General features: G+C 37.6%; 1 protein-coding gene across 1 annotated transcript in view; it reads right to left on the bottom strand.

The window, feature by feature from the left end:
- Nucleotides 1–12,513: 12,513 nt before the first annotated feature.
- Nucleotides 12,514–19,307, bottom strand: part of GUCA1C (guanylate cyclase activator 1C) — a 57,424-nt gene continuing 50,630 nt past the window's right edge. The window contains exon 4 of the mRNA XM_036742837.1: nt 12,514–12,644. Coding sequence (XP_036598732.1) covers nt 12,514–12,644 — 131 coding nt within the window. The remainder of the gene's footprint in view (nt 12,645–19,307) is intronic.

Below are 19,307 nucleotides of genomic sequence, written 5' to 3'. Positions count from 1 at the left end.
TCTTTGTTTCTTCATCTGCAAAATGAGAGAGCTGGACAAGAAGACTGATTTCTAAGATCCCTTTTGGCTTTAAATCTATTGTTCTAGAGCAGGTCCAAATACAACTATCATTTATTAAGCATTTCTTGTGTGCAGAGCACTATTCCAGGCACTGGAGATAATATATGTGATATAGTTAATACAGTAATACATGCCTGGAATGCTTTCCCTTCACCCTGCCACCTCTTAGAATTCCTAGCTTCCTACAAAGCAGAGCTTATGTGCTCTGGTCTGACAAGGAAAATTTTTCTGAGTGTCTGTGCTTTCCTCCACCCCAAAATTATTTTTTAATTTACTCTGCAGATTTTGCATATCTTTATTTGTCTCCATGTAATTTCCCTCCAGTAGAATGCAATCAGTCTCCTTGAGGACATGAACTGTTTGATCTTTGTCTTTGAATTCCCAACATCTAATGCCTGGCCTATAGTACGTGCTCAATAAACGCTTGTTACTGAAATAAACAGATTGTTTCTATATCATCTTTTAATTGATCCTATTTACAGTTAAATGATTCTGTCCTGTAACTGCCTAAGTCATGGTTCTTTGTCTCTGAACTTAGTTCAGGATTCAGCTGGCCTGTAATGAGCTAAGTTAAGAAATCCAGTCCTCCTGCTAATCACTGCTCTGTTCTGGCCTCAAGGAAATCTGTCATCCTTGAGGGAGGCAGATGGACACCAGAGAGTCCAGTCTAGTATCTTTATACCACCAAGCTATCCTTCAGGGATGTCTGGTTTATTATCCAAAGAAGTCTGGTCCACTATCTCTAACCTGGCAGGTGGACTCAAATAATGAATATTTCTTGGTCAAAGGAGGGAAGGACGGGATTATTGCTAGTCCCTCATTCCCAATTCAACCAATCCTATTGTCCCCAACACCTCAGCTGTGTAACCAATCATATTGATTTCACCACTCATGATGTCAAACTCTTTAACCAATCAACTCATTTCCTGCCTACGAAGTCCTGTTCTTTGTTCTGGGCTTCCAAAACCTATAAAAGAGAGCTGTCCCCTCATCCTCATTATTTAATTGAATTAAGAGGTTAAATAAAGTTAAGTTTTTAATTCTCCTAGGACCAGAGAAACCCTGTTCAATGTTATGAGAAATAGGTTTGGATAGTTATGGTTTGGGCCAAATTATGGATGGCAAAGTTTATACTTCATGCAGTAGAAGACAGAAAACCACAAAGAAATTTTATTTGACACTTAGCTTAATATCGTCTTCTTTATTTGTACAGGGAGACCACTATCATTTGGTTAAGTATCCAGGTAAATGAATGTAAATGATCTCAGAGGGTAATACCTGAGTGAGCCACTAGGGGGTACTCTACACAGGCTTTTCCTCTATGTCTTCCACAAACCTGCCCTTCTTAGTCCCTCTTTTAGCAGGACAGGTAGCTGAATAAAGCTTGGTAACTGACTCTACCCCTAACTTTCACACCACTAATTTGGAAATCGCTATTTTTAATCCTTTACTGACTTTAAATTTTGATTTAATCTAGGTGATAAAACAAAATATTCATCTAATATTATATATTAATAATATAGGATAAACTGAAAAGAATTGGGAATCAGTGAAAACAGGACAGGGATTTATGTTCTTTAAACGTAACAGACAATTCTGCATTGCTCCAAAATAACTTAGGTAAATTTCATTCTAAATTACTGCAGCACAGAAATAAAGGGGAAAAAGGTCCTGAAAAGCAATCATTGCACCACATTGGCCCCCAGCGCTGATGGAGGAACTGTGAGATGGGATGAGATTAATGAAAACATTTGTAACAAACAATCATAGTTCCAGAGGACTGATGATGAAGCACACTTTTTGGACATGCTGACGGTGGGGAGGGGGATTTGTTTTGCTTGATTATACATTTATTATACAAACGTTTCCCCCTCACCCAGTTGGGTGAGGGGGGAAGTTGGGAAGGAGAGAAAGTAAAATTCTATGAATTAAAAAAGAGAAAATTTCTAAAAGGAAAAGAAGAGATATTAAGATATTATCAAAAGAGGCAGCCCTAGGTATAGTATGGAGAGATCCAGCCTTGGAGGCAGGAAAGATCTGGGCTCAAGTCCCACTTACTGGCTATGTGGACTTAACCTCTCAGTGAAATTCTCTAAGGCTATTGAGTTAAAAAATGAGTTGCTGATCTGTATTGTTGGATTAATGAAGTCACAGATCTATACCCAAAAGTAAAATGTGCCTAGCCTGGTTGAATAACTCTACTGAGTTACTGAAACTCTACTGAGGGCAAGAAGTATTTCATTTTCATTCGTGTTAGTAGCACCAGCATCTGGCACATAGTAGTAGGCACTTACATATTTGTCCACTTCTTGGAAAGGATTTGTGTAAGCTCTAGTATAGAACTGGTTTTGCGTTCCTTATGGTCAAGGCTTTGTCCTGAAAAGTACAAGAAAGGTTCACTATGCTTATCAGCATGACAGAGTCTGAAAATCTGGCTAAATGATGGAGGGCGGGAGCTGCATATTCTCTCCCCATATTTGAATGCCTCCTAAGGTTGTTATTCATGCTACAAAAAGCCCTTAACTATTATGTTCCCAAGTTGCTATTTAACTGTCCAGATCTACCCTGGCGTAGACTATCCCTAGGTGCACTGACTCACCGAAAAGCCATCCCCTGACCCTGCAATTCTGAATGATTTGTGTATCTTTAGCAAGGACAGTGCTTAAACTTGGTTTTAAATGTCAGGACTTATTTTGTTTTTCATTTTTGTTTTTAAAGGTTAGACTGATACAAAGAAAAAGAAACAAAATACCGCTTTTCTAACATCATATGCTGTTTCTTTAATGGAGTTACAGTTCCTTTAGGGCTTTTAATTTAACTCACAGAACTATGTAGTGATGTAAAATATCACACAATGGTTTTTTTTTCTTTTTATAGCATATTATTGACTCATATATTTCCTTTCTTGTGAATTTACATAAACACATACACTTGAAGAAGAAACTTAAGAAAACTTTTTTTTTGTCCACCATTATGTAAGCTCCACAGTGGCCACCCACCTCCCTCTGGCTTCATTTTCTGATTTGAAGTAGGACTTTCCCTGATAGTACTTTAAGCAAAACATACTCTTTTCTTTCAGAGTAATGGGTGGTTGCCATTGACTTCAGTCAGAGAAGAGGTCATAGATTTACAGCTGGAAAGGGTCTGAGAAGCCATCATCTATTCCACTCCCTAATTTTGCAGGTGAGGAAACTGAGGACAAGAAAGGCTAGGTAATGTAGCTGAAGTCATATGGATCATAAATGGCAGGCTGCCACTTAAACTTCAGTCCTCTGAGCTCAAAAACAGCGCTCCTTCCACTTTGCCATATTTTATGGCTCTGTATTTTATTGCTCTGTGTCTGAATATCACTTTCCTTTGAAGAGAAAACAGAAGCAAAGAAAAAGTTTAATAGTTTGCCTTCTCTTCATTGTCTATTGTCATCACAACTATTCCCCTCAAGAACTGTCCTATCTCTATTTTTTTACTAATAGATTTACTCAAAGGTCTTTTGTTCTCCTTAGCACATGACAAAACTCAGATCCTTTTGGACTTGGACAGAACTAAGTCACATTTGGAAAAAAAAAAACTCATCCTCAGTTACCTACATTTGTTTCTATTAATTAGAATCCATACAGTAATAATAAGCTAACATTTACATAGTCTGATCCAGGGGTCACCAAATTGGGTCCACGGTTTGACCCAAGGAGTAAGTGACCAGAGGGTGACCACCAGAGGGTGGTGAGATGGATTATATCCCTCTCACAATAGTAGGGGCTTGCTCATTTCCAACCAATCACACCTGCCTTTCACTCATTATAGACTAACATGGCTCAGCTCCACCCCTTCCACACCTCCACCTTCCATATTCTCTTCATCCTCTACAAGGACCCTGCAAATATTACTGGTAGGTCTATGCTTTAAAAAATGATAACAGCTAATATAATAACAAAATCTATGTCAATATGGTTTGGAAACTGAAGTGTTAATGGGAGAGAGCTGGTTTCCTGAGCCTCCCTTCCCAGAAAACAGGTATATATTTTATCTTTATAAATACATTTTTGTTGATAACATTTGTTTTTATATCATCTACTTTTCCCAATGTATCCTTCCTTCCTCTCCCTCCCAGATTGTAATCCCTTTAAAAAAGCATTAAAAAAAAACGGGGAAGGGAGGAGAAAAAACAACCAGTTCAGCATAAAAAACAAATCAAATGTCTAATATCTTGTGAGTGTGTGTGTGTGTGTGTGTGTGTGTGTGTGTGTATGTATATGTATAGGTATATGTGTGTGTACGTAGATAGATAGATACTTCCAGGTTGAGAAAGATAAATTTCTATATCCAATTGTGTGTGTTCTTCCTTTCTTAAACCAGTTCAGATGAGAGTAATGTTGGAGTATTACTCTCTCCCAGCTCCCGCTTTCTTTCCCATTGTAAAATTCTCTTGTGTGCCTCTGATATGTCAGATAATTTCCCCCATTCTTCCTCTCCCTTCCCCCCTTTTCCCTGTATATCCCTCTATATCACTCTTTTATTCTTCTTTTGAGATCATTCCAACATGATACATTCACACCTATGCCCTCTAAGTAAACTCCTTCTAACTACCCTAATTACGATAAAAATCTTAGTGATTACATGTATTTTCTTTCCATATAGGAATATGAACAATTTAAATTTGTTAAATCCCTTATGATTTCTCACTCATGTTTATCTTTTTTTTCTCTCCTTCCTTTGTGTCATGTTTAAGTGTCAAATATTCTATTAAATTCTGATTGTTTTTAATCAGGAATGCTTGAAAGTCTTTTATTTAATTAAATGTCCATCTCTTCTCCCCCCACCTCAACCCCCATAGTATGATACCGAGTTTTGTTCACTAGGTTATTCTGGTTAAATCCTAGAATATCCTAAATCCTCTGTTCCTCTGGTGCTAAATCTTGTGTGACTCTAACTATGGCTTCATTGCATTTGAATTCTTTCTTTCTGGCTGTTTATAGTATTTTCTTCTTGACCTGTGAACCCTGGATTCTGGCTATAATATTCTTGGGTGTTTTCATTTTGGGGTATCTTTCAGGAAGTTACCAGTGGACTCTTTCATTTTCTATTTTGACCTCTATCTCTAAAATATCTAGACAGCTTTTCCTTTATGATTTCTTGAAATACAATACTTAGGCTTTTTTTTAAAAATCATGAGTTTCACATAGTCCAAAAATTTTTTAATTATCTCTCCTCAATATATTTTCCAGGTCAGTTGTTTTTCTGTGAGATATTTAACATTTCTTTCCATTTTGTGGGGTCTTTTGACTTTGTTTAATGATTCCTCATGCCTCATGAAGTTATTAGTTTCCATTTGAGTAATTCGAATTTTTAAAGTTATTTTCTTCAGTGATGTTCTCTACCTTTCCCTGCCATCATTTGGCCAGGTCTGATTTTTAAATTTTATTTATTTGCTTTAACATTTATTTACATTTTTTTGAATTCCAAATTCTTTTCTTCCATCCTGACCCTGCCCCACCCATTGAGGAGGCAAACAATGTATTATCAATTATACAAGTTAAATTAAGAAATCAAGCAAAACATCTCCACATTAGCTAAGTTATTTTAAAAAGTGAGGGAAGAAAATAAAAAAAAACTTGCTTCACTGTGTACCCAGAATTTAACAGTTCTCTCTCCAGAGGTGGATAGCATTTTTCATGATGAATTCTTTGAAATTGTCTTGGATCATGGTATTGCTCAGAATAGCTAAGTGTTTCACAGTTGATCATCCTATAATATTGCTGTTACTATATACAATGTTCTCCTGGTTCTGCTCATTTCACTTTGTATCAGTTCATAAATGTTTTCTCAGGTTTTTCTTGCATTATTGCTATAGCTAGCATTTCTAATACAATATTGAATAATAGTGGTGATAGTAGACATCTTTAATTTACCCCTGGTCTTATTGGGAAGACTTCTGGTTTATCCCCATTACAGATAATGCTTACTCTTCTTTTTAGATAGATATTACTTATCATTTTAGGAGGCAGCTAGGTAGCTCAGTGGATAGAGCACTGTGCTTGCCATCAGAAAAATCTGAGTTTAAATCAGACCTCAAACGCTTACTAGCTGTGTGACCCTAGGCAAGTCACTTAACCTGTTTGCCCTAATGCACTGGAGAAGGAAATGGCAAACTATTCCAGTATTTTTGTCAAGAAAATTCTATGAACAGTATTGGTGTGATATGTTCCATGGGATCACAAAAAATAGGAAATAATTGAATGACTGAGTAGCAACACACATAATTTTAAGAAAAGCTCCATTTTTTCCTGGGTTTTCTGGGTTGCTTTTTTTTAAATAAGAATGAGTGTTGCATTTTGTCAAAAGCTTTTCCTGCATCTCTTGATATACTCATATAATTTTTGTTGTTTTTGTTATTAAAATAGTCAATTATGCTTAGTTTTCCTAATATTGAACCAGCCCCACATTCCTGGTATAAATTTCACCTGGTCATAGTGTATTATCTTTGTGATATATTGCTATAATCTCCTTGGTGATGTTTTATTTAAAATTTTTGTATCAAAACTCATTAGGGAAAATGGTCTATAGTTTTTGTTCTCTATTTTTATTCTTCCTGGCTTAGGTATCAAAACCATATTAGCATCAAAAAAGGAATTTAATAAGACTCCTTCTTTGCCTATTTTAAAAAATAATTTATATTCATTAGAATTAATTATTCTTTAAATGTTTGGTAAAATTCAGCTGTAAATCCATCTGGTCCTAGGGACCTCAGGGAGCCCATTTGTGGCTTGTTCAATTTCTTCTTCTAAAATCAAGTTATTTATGTATTCTAATTTTTCTTCTGTTAATCTGGGCAATTTATATTTTTGCAAATATTCATATATTTGCTTGGATTGTCAGATTTATTGGCACATAATTAGGCAAAATAGTTCCTAATAATTGCTTTCATTTTGTCTTCATTAGTGGTGAATTCATCATTTTCCTTTTTGATACTAGTAATTAGGTTTTCATCTTTCTTATAACTCAAACTAACCCCAATGGCTTATCTATTTTCTTGGTCAATTCTTATGTTTAAGGAGTTATTTTCTTCCATTTTGTTTGTACCTATTTAACCATTTGGCCAATTGTGATTTTTAAAAGTTATTTTCTTCAGTATTTTTACCTCCTTTTCCAAGTTATTCATTCTATTCTCATAATTTTATTGCAGAGTTACAATTTCTTTTCTCATTTTTTCCTATCACTCTTATTTAATTTTAGAAATCATTTCCCACTCTTTAATCACTTTTAAAAAAGATTTTCTGGGAATGCCTGTGGGGGTTTTGTACAAACTGCATTTTTTGAGTCTTTACTGGTAGATGTTTTCAAATCATTGTCTTCTTATGAGTTTGTGTTTTGAGTTTCCTGTCACCATAGTAGGATTTTTATGTTCAGGTTCTTTTTTTATTTTTTTTGCTTTGCTCATTTTCCCAAAGTATTTCTTAACTTCTATGTTAGAGTTGGACTCTATTCACTTCTGGGGATGGGTAGGATTTCTGGCCTAAGCTTCTGTCTTATATGTCCTTTTGATGCTCACTTCCATTATTAAAAATCTGCTGGATTATATTGAATTGGGGTAGAGATTCTATGTGACATAAAGTCTTGCTAAAATAGGTATGGACTACATAGAGGTGGCACAATGTGAATAGAATTAGGGAAAATTATACTCGCTACCTTTTACTCTCACAAACAGGATTATCCATGCAGAAAAAGTCTAGGTCATGAAGATAAAACATTATTACCACTATGGTCATAATCCTTAGAGATATATTTATGTGGTGCTTATCTTACAATTACTATAAGAATTGTAATACATGTAATGTTATTCTGATTTTCCAGATGAGGAAACTGAGTTTTACATGGGGCAATCACTCTGCAAACAATCCAAATCATCTGAAGATAAATCAGGCATCCTGATTATCTCCCAGTAACTGTGAGGGACAATTCTTCCTCCTCCTAAAATTCCTGGGCTAATTCTACCTTTATTAGCATAAAAGTAGCTCCTTTCAGCCCGGTCCTGGGAATTTTCCACTGTTCTTCTCTTAGTACCACCGCGATTGACTGTTACTTTAAGCATAGTACTTAGCCTTCCTTCAACAACAAAGGTAAAGGTCACATACCCAGCTAGGTGGAAGAGTCAAGGCTGGAACCCTAATCCCCTACATTATCTCATTTGATCCTCACAACAGCTCTTTGAAGGGGCAGGAGTAGTCTAACCCTGAGGTTTGTTTAAATTGCTTTTAAAGTGTATATATTACAACCAGTGTATTAAAGTATAATTATAACGTTTTAAATGTGAAGACCCATCACATCTGCTCTCCAGTCTGTACTTTGTTTCTGTAAGGAAGCCCAGCACTGATGGATGCCCTAATGCACCTGGGTTATAGAAACCCCAAACTTAAAAGTTATAACCCATCAAGAAACCCCATTCATCATTACATTTTCTCTTGGAAGGGATATAAAAAAAACCATGAAATGTCAGAGTTATAATGTCAGGACCATTTGAAATGTCAAGTGCTTGTTGCTGCATAGCCTGGCTGTCTGCTGTACTCATCAAAACAACAACTGGCATAGTAATTACAAATGCAGTATCACCATTTCATGTGTAACCAGACACAAATTTATAACAAATTGAAAGAAAACATTCTCATTGCTTAACTCAAAGCTCCTTTCCCTTTGATAATAATACCGTGAATAGGTATCATCCTTTACCAAGGGCTTTTACATATATTTACAGGATCATCAATCTAAAACAGGTAGGGACCTTAGGAGCTATCCTGTTCAACCCCTTCATTTGCAGATGAAAAACTAAGGCTGAGACAATTTAAGTGACTTGACCAACATCATAAAAGTGACAGAATTGGGATTTGAGTTGTTTCTTTAACTCCAAATTCTGTACCTTTTCCAGGGTGCCACATTATCTAACTTGAGCTTACACAGTAGAAAGGCAAAGGCGATGCTCCCATTTTACAAATGGTGAAACTGAGGCTCAGAATTTAAATGACTTGCACAGTCACAAAGTTTGTTAGCGGAAGAACTGAGGTTATCTAGCAAACATTTAACTCCCTTTACTATAACACACAACTTCTCATGTTGTCTAGGATGTTCCTTTAGAACAGAACACATTAATTCATGATGGTATTTAGGATAAGAAATAAAAGAAGGGAGAGAAAAGACTGGACAAGAGCCTGGTCATCTGTAACATATGGTTTCAATAAGAACTAGGAGCTTAAAAAAACCTTTTTACCAAGTTGTTATTTTTCTGAAACGAATAGTGAGGAAAGAAAGTGTTTACCAGATAGCCCAGTTCTATTTTAAGATGTGATTAGTGGGGGGCGGAGCCAAGACAGCGGCTGGAAAGCAGGGACTAGCGTGAGCTCCCTGCCAAGTCCCTCCAAAAATCTATAAAAAATGGCTCTGAACCAATTCTAGAACTGAGGAACCCACAGAACAGCAGAGGGAAGCAGGGCTCCAGCCCAGGACAGCCTGGATGGTCTCTGGGTGAGGTCTATTCCACACGGAGCTGGGAGCAGAACAGAGCCCAGCGTGAGTGGGGCGTGGACCAACCAGACCAGGAGCCAGGCGGAGCATGCCCTAGAGCCCTGAATATGTGAGCTGCGGCAGTTACCAGACCCCTCGACTCACAAACACCAAAGACTGCGGAGAAGGTTAGTGGGAAAAGCTGCGGGAGTGGGAGGAGTTTGGGGTTCAGCTACCGCCCCAGGGCAGCAGAGGTGGGGCAGCTACAGAAGTACAGCTGCAGTTGCTTCCGGCCCCAGGCCCATCTGGTGGGAGGAATTAAGTGGCAGATCAGAGCCAGAGTGAAGAGCCTGCTGAAGATCTAAGCCCAGTCCGGGTTGGGGGTTCTTGGGGAAGGAGGAGTGCTGGTGTGGCAGAGCTGGCGCATCCCCCCAGGTGTGGAACATAGTTCTCTAAACTCTACAAGCAGTCATACCCCACTGAAAAACTCAAGGGTCAAGTTAGTTGGTAGGGAATATGGCCAGGCAGCAAAAACGCACCCAGATTCAGTCTCAGACTTTGCTTTCTTTCTTTGCTGACAAAGAAGACCAAAATGTACAGACAGAAGAAGTTAACAAAGTCAAAGAGCCTACAACAGAAACTTCCAAGAAAAACATGAACTGGTCCCAGGCCATGGAAGAGCTCAAAAAGGAGTTGGAAAAGCAAGTTAGAGAAGTAGAGAAAAAACTGGGAAGAGAAATGAGAAGGATGCGAGAAAACCATGAAAAACAAGTCAATGACTTGCAAAAGGAGACCCAAAAAAATACTGAAAAATACACTGAAGAAAACAACACCTTAAAAAAATAGACTAACTCAAATGGCAAAAGAGCTCCAAAAAGCCAATGAGAAGAAGAATGCCTTGAAAGGCAGAATTAGCCAAATGGAAAAGGAGGTCCAAAAGACCACTGAAGAAAATACTACTTTAAAATTTAGATTGGAGCAAGTGGAAGCTAGTGACTTTATGAGAAATCAAGATATTATAAAACAGAACCAAAGGAATGAAAAAATGGAAGACAATGTGAAATATCTCATTGGAAAAACCACTGACCTGGAAAATAGATCCAGGAGAGATAATTTAAAAATTATTGGACTACCTGAAAGCCATGATCAAAAAAAGAGTTTAGATATCATCTTTCAAGAAATTATCAAGGAGAACTGCCCTGATATTCTAGAGCCACAGGGCAAAATAGAAATTGAAAGAATCCACCAATTGCCTCCTCAAATAGATCCCAAAAAGAAATCTATTAGGAATATTCCAGAGCTCCCAGATCAAGGAGAAAATACTGCAAGCAGCCAGAAAGAAACAGTTTGAGTATTGTGGAAACACAATCAGAATAACCCAAGATCTGGCAGCTTCTACATTAAGACATCAAAGGGCTTGGAATGCGATATTCTGGAGGTCAATGGAGCTAGGATTAAAACCTAGAATCACCTACCCAGCAAAACTGAGTATCATGCTCCCAGGCAAAATATGGATTTTCAATAAAATAGAGGACTTTCAAGCTTTATCAGTGAAAAGACCAGAGCTGAGTCAAAAATTTGACTTTCAAACATAAGAATCAAGAGAAGCATGAAAAGGTAATCAAGAAAAAGAACAAGAAAAAGAAATTGCAAGGGACTTACTAAAGTTGAACTGTTTTGTTTACATTCTTACATGGAAAGATGACATGTATGATTCATGAGACCTCAGTATTAGGGTAGCTGAAGGGAATATGCATATATATATGTTTATGTATATATATATATATATGTATATATATATATATGTGAATGTGTATGTATGTACATATGTATGTGTGTATATATATGTTTATATATATATATATACATATATATATATACAGAGAGAGAGAGAGAGAGAGAGAGAGAGAAAGAGAGCGGGCACAGGATGAGTTGAAGATGAAGGGAAGATATCTAAAAGAAATAAAATGAAATTAAGGGATGAGAGAGCTACATACTGAGAGAGGGAGATAGGGAGAGATAGAATGGGGTGGATTATCTCGCATAAAGGTGGCAAGAGGAAGCAGTTCTGTGGGAGGAGGGGAGAGGGCAGGTGAGGGGGGAATGAGTGAACCTTGCTCTCATCAGATTTGGCCTGAGGGGGAATACCATACATACTCAGTTGGGTATCTTACCCCACAGGAAAGAAGAGGGAAGAAGATTAAAAAAGGGGGGATGATGGAGGGGAGGGCAGATGGGGGTGGAGGTAATCAAAACAAACGCTTTTGAAAGGGGACAAGTTCAAGGGAGAAAATTCAATAAAGGGGGATGGGTTGGGAAGGAGCAAGATATAGTTAGTCTTTCACAACATGAGTGTTGTGGAAGGGTTATACATAATGATACACATGTGGCCTATGTTGAATTGCTTTACTTCTTAGGGAGGGTGGGTGGGAAGGGAAGAAGGGAGAGAATTTGGAACTCAAAGTTTTAAAAACAGATGTTCAAAAGCAAAAAAAAAAATAAGTGTGTGTATAGAACCTACTCCTCTCCATTTACATTACTTTATAAAGTTATTTTATTCTAAAAAACAAAAAAGATGTGATTAGTTGGTGCAAGCATGTTAATGCAAACAAGCGTTCTGTCCTTAAGTGATGGGATCCAGAAATCTATCCATCAACTTTATTACCACATTATAGTCTGCAGGACAGAACAACCAATATTTAAACAGAATGACAGCAGTATATCTGCCTCATAACTTTATGGAAGTTTCCTCAGGGTTGAGTATCTTAGTTTTATTTATTAGTCTGATTCAAGAATGTTACATCTGCACCCAACAATATTATACACAAGAGAAGGATTCGTTCTTACTACGGGAGATATAGTGTTCACTGAAAGACATTTGGGCAAAATAAAGTCTCCATAGCTGAAGTTTCCCATTGTCTTGAAAGCCCTTGTCCTTGGCCATGGTCTAAGGCAAGTTTTATCTCAGGTGTCTTGCTTCCTCTTACTCTGAATTACTTTCAGCACATGGGAGAGGTCAAAACTCTTGGTAATCATCTCCAAAAGATTTGGGTCTTTTTCTAAGCCACTGATGAATTCCTCTAAAGTCAGCTCTCCTGGAATATAATAAATATATGAGCAGTTAGAGAAAATAATGAATCATTTATTATTGGTATCACTCTTAGTCCCTAAAATCTTTTCTAGTTTGATAATATTTCATTACATTTTTGTAACACAGTTTGTTCAGCCATTCCCTCTTCAATGGACAGTTATTTTCATATAAATTTTTTATTACAATGAAGAAGCCATTTTTATTAGTTAGTACTTTGAATATTTTTATTAACATGTTGTTTTTAATCTCTGCATCTTGGTTCTCTAACTAGACTGTAAGTCCTCAGCCAATTAACTCGTCAGCCAACAAGCATTTATTTATTTATTTTTAGTAATTTATTTATTTTTAGTTTTCAACATTCACTTCCACAAGATTTTCAATTCCAAATTTTCTCCCCATCTCTCCCTTCCCCCCACCCCCAACTAGTATTTATTAAGTACTTACTGAAGGACTTATTAATTATTAACTCATTAAGGCACTGTGCTGGATGTTTAGGGTATAAAACACTTCCCTTCTTGCTCAATGCCTGGCATACAAAGATACTCAAGAAATGTTGCAGGCAGGGGTAGGGTTGATTGTTTTGATGATCAATTTAACCTTTTTTAGTCAGCTAGAAATTATGTTTTCCTCAAGACAGGGCAATTTATGTTCTTAAACTACATTTCTTACAGAGTCTGCCTGCCATACTCTCTGATATCTGCTGACAGGTGGAACAGAAAAAAGTGTTGGGCTTAGAGCCAGGAAGAACCTGGATATCATATCCTGCCTCTGACATTAATTAGGTATGCATAATGTTCTGACCCATCCTGGAGCAAGTATTAGCACTGGTCCTTCCTCTGAGGACTGTGGTCTGTGCATGTCTATGATGACCAAGGGGAAGTTCCAACTTCTCTCAGCCTCAGTTTCCTCATATATAAAGTGAGGTTAATGATAACATCTATTACACAGGGATGATGAGAACACCAAGTGAAATTATGTGTTTTAAAGCACTTTGACAACCTTAAATTTTTTTTTATAATGTTAACTATTATACCTGTTAAACTATGAGAAAAATCATTGAATCTCTCTGGGTCTCAGTTTTCTCATCTGTAAAATGAGATTGGCTTGGATGATCTATAAGGTCCCATATTGTTCTAATTCTATCATCTTATGATCTCCAATCTTGGATCTGAAATCATTCAGGCTCAAATCATAGGATCACAAATTTAGAGTGGGGGTCATCTAGTGCCTACTGTAATACCTACTAGCTGTGTGACTTTGGGCAAATCTTCGACTTAAACTTAGGTTTAAACTCTCTAAACTCCTCACCTATCAAATGTGGATTTTAATGTCTTCATGACCTACCTCATACAGTTGTTGTGAGAAAAGTCAAGCCAAGAAGCATTTATTAAGGGCTTACCATGTACCAGGCATAGAAAAGTACTTTTTAAACTCTAAAGTCCCAGAGGAATGTGAGTGTATTTGAAGATGTGACCAATTCTTGATGAAGATATGAGTAATTTTGATCATCAGGGTCAAGGGAAGTCAATAATAGCTGACATTAAGGTTACACGTTACATAGATTATTTAATATTAGCCTTACATACAACCAGGTGAGGCTGTAATGAGATTAATCATTTGACAAATGTATAAACTCAGAGGAGTAATGAGATTGACCCAGTATCACGGAGCTAGTCAGAGGTATTATTTGAACCTACGTCATTTTAAATACAAGTGCGGTACTTTATGATGCTAGTTTCCTGATAAATCCTGTTTGTAAGAATGATTTAATGTCCTCTTTCTTTTAAATATGGTACCAAGACCAGCCCTAGGCAGAATTGGAAAGTTAGCTAAATATTCATTAAATATTTATTGGTCCATAATATTCTCTTCTTTTTCATTTCCATTCCCATGCTTCATTACTTGAGGACTACCCTTACTGGTCCAGGGATATAATACAAACCCCTTTTACTCTGATCATGTGGCTGGCAGGCTTTCTTCCCCACTAGAAAACTGCCTTCCTGCTTAATATCATCCCCTCAGGGCTCCAGGGCCTTTGTAATCTAACCCATTAGTGACTCCAATGGTGGGAATTTTAATGAGGAAGAGCAGTGTCCTTGACAAACCATAGGCTGTAGGGGAGGGTAGATATTAAATGACACTACTTAGGGGCCTGGTTATTCTGCCAATATCTGGAAGGCTGGCCCTGAATGGCACATTCTGCTTGAAAAATGAACTTGCAATGGATTTCTTTTACCTCTTTAAATATCCATTTAAGGGGAAGGGAGAGGGAGACAGCACAATAATGAAGGCTTCTGAATCTGTGGAGCTGTCAGACCAATTCATTCATTCAGTCAGTGAAAATTTATTGAGGCTCTATTATGTTCAAGGCACTATGCAAGGTTCTGGATTAAAAAAAGAAATGTAAGACATAGTCTCTGCTCTCAAAGGACTTTTCGGTTTAGAGGGGAGTGTAAGACATGCTAAAATAATAATTAACAAACAGTTCTTTAAATTTTGTGATGCATTTTACATATGTTATCTCATTTGATCTTTGTAACACCCCTGTGAGGTAGGTGCTGTTATAATCCCCTTTAACTGATGAGAGGGTCACAGACAGGCAGTCTTGGGCTAAACTTGAGAAGGTTGTCCACAAGAGGTGCCTCCACTTCTCTCATTCTCTTCTTAGGTCTTTACAATGTGGCTTCTGACCTCATCATTCAACTGAAAAAATTCTCCAAAATTACCAATGATTTCTCTTCTTTCTTAAAAAAATTTTGTATTTTATTATTTATTTACTATTTTTAGTTTTCAGCATTGATTTCCATGAGACTTCGAATTACAAATTTTCTCCCCATTTCTACCCTCTCCTCCACTCCAAGATGGCATATATTCTGGTTGCCCCATTCTCCAGTCAGCCCTCCCTTCTGTCACCCCACTCCCCGCCCCCATATCCTTTTCCCTTACCTTCTTGTAGGGCACGATAAATTTCTACAACCCATTGCCTGTGTATCTTATTTTCTAGTTGCATGCAAAAACAACTTTTTTTTTAACATCTGCTTTTAAAACTTTGAATTCCAAATTCTCTTCCCTCTTCCGTCTTCCCTCCCCACACACCCTCCCTATGAAGGCAAGCAATTCAACATAGTTCACATGTGTATCATTATGCAAAACCCTTCCACAATACTCATGTTGTGAAAGACTAACTATATTTTGCTCCCTCCTCTCCTGTCTGCCTTTATTCAATTTTCTCCCTTTACCCTGTCCCTTTGTGAAAGTGTTTGCTTTTGATTACCTCCTCCCCCATCTGCCTTCCCTTCTATCATCCCCCCTTTTTTATCCCTTTCCTCCTTTTCTATGGGGTAAGATACCCAATTGAGTGTGTATGTTATTCCCTCCTCAAGTCAAATCCAATGAGAGCAAGAGTCACTCATTCCCCCTCAACTGCCCCCTCTTCCCTTTCAAAAGAACTGCTTTCTCTTGCCACTTTTATGTGAGATAATTTACCACCATTCTATCTCTCCCTTTCTCCCTCTCTCAATATATTCCTCTCTCATTCCTTAATTTGATTTCATTTTTTTAGATATCATCCCTTCATATTCAACTCACCCTGTGCCCTCTGTCTATGTGTATATATATCTATATCTATATCTATATCTATATATATATATATATATATATATATATATATATATATGTATGTATTTATACTCCCTTCAGCTACCCTAATTCTGAGGTCTCATGAATTATATACATCATCTTTCCATGTAGGAATGTAAACAAAACAGTTCAACTTTAGTAAGTCCCTTATGATTTCTCTTTCCTGTTTACCTTTTCAGGCTTCTCTTGATTCTTGTGTTTGAAAGTCAAATTTTCTATTCAGCTCTGGTCTTTTCACTGAGAAAGCTTGAAAGTCCTCTATTTTATTGAAAATCTATATATTGCCTTGGAGCATGATACTCTGCTTTGCTGGGTAGGTGATTCTTGGTTTTAATCCTAGCTCCACTGACCTCTGGAATATCATATTCCAAGCCCTTCGATGTCTTAATGTCGAAGCTGCTAGATCTTGTATTATTCTGATTGTGTTTCCACAGAACTCAAATTGTTTCTTTCTGGCTGCTTGCAATACTTTCTCCTTGATCTGGGAGCTCTGGAATTTGGTGACAATATTCCTAGCTTTCTTTTTTGGGATCTTTTTCAGGAGGTGATCAGTGGATTCTTTCAATTTCTATTTTACCTTCTGGCTCTAGAATATCAGGGCAGTTTTCCTTGATAATTTCTTGAAAGATGATGTCTAGGCTCTTTTTTTGATCATGGCTTTCAGGTAGTCCAATAATTTTTAAATTATCTCTCCTGGATCTATTTTCCAGGTCAGTGGTTTTTCCAATGAGATATTTCACATTATCTTCCATTTTTTCACTCCTTCTGTTTTGTAACATCTTGATTTCTCATCAAGTCACTAGCTTCCACTTGCTCCAATCTAATTTTTAAGGTAGTATTTTCTTCAGTGGTCTTTGGACCTCCTTTTCCATTTGGCTAATTCTGCCTTTCAAGGCATTCTTCTCCTCATTGGCTTTTTGGAGCTCTTTTGCCAGTTGAGTTAGTCTGTTTTTTAAGGTGGTGTTTTCTTCAGTGTATTTTTCAGTATTTTTTTGGGTCTCCTTTAGCAAGTCATTGACTTGTTTTTCATTATTTCCTTGAATCACACTCATTTCTCTTCCCAATTTTTCCTCTACTTCTCTGACTTGCTTTTCCAAATCCTTTTTGAGCCCTTCCACGGCCTGGGACCAGTTCCTGTTTTTCTTGGAGGCTTTTGATGTAGGCTCTTTGACTTTGTTGACTTCTGGCTGTACATTTTGGTCTTCTTTGTCACCAGAAAAAGATTCCAAAGTCTGAGTCTGAATCTGAGACTGTTTTCACTGCCTGTTCATGTTCCCAGTCAACTACTTGACCCTTGAGCTTTTTGTCAGGGTATGACTGCTTGTAGAGAGCACTTTGTCCCAAGCTTGAGGGGCTGTGCTGCTATTTTCAGAGCTACTTCTACACAGCAAGCTCTGTCACACCAGCACTCCTCCTACCCCAAGAACCGCCAACCAGGATTGAGGCCCAGATCCAGGCAGGGAAAAGCAGGCTTTGCACTCCTGCTCTAATCTCCCACTTAATTCCTCCCACTAGGTGGGCCAACTGCAGCTGTAGCTCTGGAAGCAGCCTCAGAGCTGCACCACCTCTGCCACCCCCGGAGCATTGGCCAACATCCAACTCCTTTTACTCTGTCCCAGCAGCTTTTCCCACTAACCTTCTCTGTTGTCTCTGGCTTTTGTAGGTTGAGAAGTCTGGTAACTGCTACAACTCACTGATTCAGGATGCTACGCCTGTTCCACCTGGCTCCTGGTCTGGTTGGTCCTGGCACGGCCCACACTGGGCTCTGCTCCACTCCGCTCCCAGCTCTGTGCGATAGAGCCTTCTCGGTGACCTTCCCAGGGTGTCCTGGGCTGGAGCCCTGCTTGCCTTTGCTATTTTGTGGGTTCTGCAGCAATAGAATTTGTTCAGAGCCATTTTTATAGGTGTTTGGAGGGACCTGGGTGGGGGAGTGGTGGGGGGAGCTTAAGGAAGTCCCTGCTTTCCAGCTGCCATCTTGGCTTCACCCCCTCTCTTTTTTCTTTTAAATAATTTTTATTGAAGTTTTCTTTTTCTTACATCACCATGGTATTCTGTGTATCCTTCCTCTCCCCATTCCCAGAGCTATCCCATATTACAAACAGTGGTGGGGTTTTTTGTTTATTTTTTAAAGAAGAAATCAGCATAATTGATTAAGTGAGAAAATCTGCAAATATGTGTAATATGTAACAACTGAAGATTTCCAGTCTTTACCCACAGGTAGGTTGAGTGATGTCTTCTTGATGTCCTGCTTGATCTTTATAATTTTGTTACATTTACTTTTGATTTTTTGATGTAGCTTTTTCCCATTTAGATTGTTCTAGTTATTGTGTATATTGTTTTATTGGTTCTGCTTACTTCACTCTGCCTCAATTCATATAGAGCTCCCTAGGCTTCTCTGTATCCATCACACATATCATCCACTTTCCTTCTTATTCTAGATGCATTAATGTTGTCTATGCAGAAGCTTTTCATCTTCAAGTTATCAAAGTTATCTATTTTACCTTTTCTAATCTCTCTAATCTAATCTATCTCTTATTTGATTAAGAATATATCTCTTATTGATAGTTGTGAGAGGTACATGATCTGTTTCTCTTCTAATTCTTTTATAATGTGATCTTTAATATTAAGGTCATGTATCCATTGGGAATGTATTTTGGAGTGTGGTAAAGGTGTTGGTCTAAGGCTGAACTTCTGCCAGGCTGCTTTCTAGTTTTCATAGCAGTTTTTATCAAATAGGGAGTTTTCCCTAGGTTACAAGTTTTTGACTTTATCAAACACTGGGTTATTGAGATCTATTGTTTCTGAATCTTCCTTGTCAGGTTTGTTCCATTCATCTATTTCTCTATTTTTTAACCAGTACCACGTGGTTTTGATGACTGCTTTTTTTATAATAAAGTTTGAAGTCTGGAAGCACTATTCCCCCTTCCTCCTTACTTCTTTTCGCCATTTTTCTTGATACCAATCATCTTTCAGTTGCCAAATCCAGTGGCCTATTCTCAATCCTCATCCTTCCTGACCTCTCTTTGAC

This window comes from Trichosurus vulpecula, chromosome 2, assembly GCF_011100635.1.
Source record: "Trichosurus vulpecula isolate mTriVul1 chromosome 2, mTriVul1.pri, whole genome shotgun sequence".
Lineage (NCBI taxonomy): Eukaryota > Metazoa > Chordata > Mammalia > Diprotodontia > Phalangeridae > Trichosurus > Trichosurus vulpecula.
The sequence above is the reverse complement of the archived record's forward strand: the minus strand, read 5'-3'. Positions and strand labels throughout refer to the sequence as shown.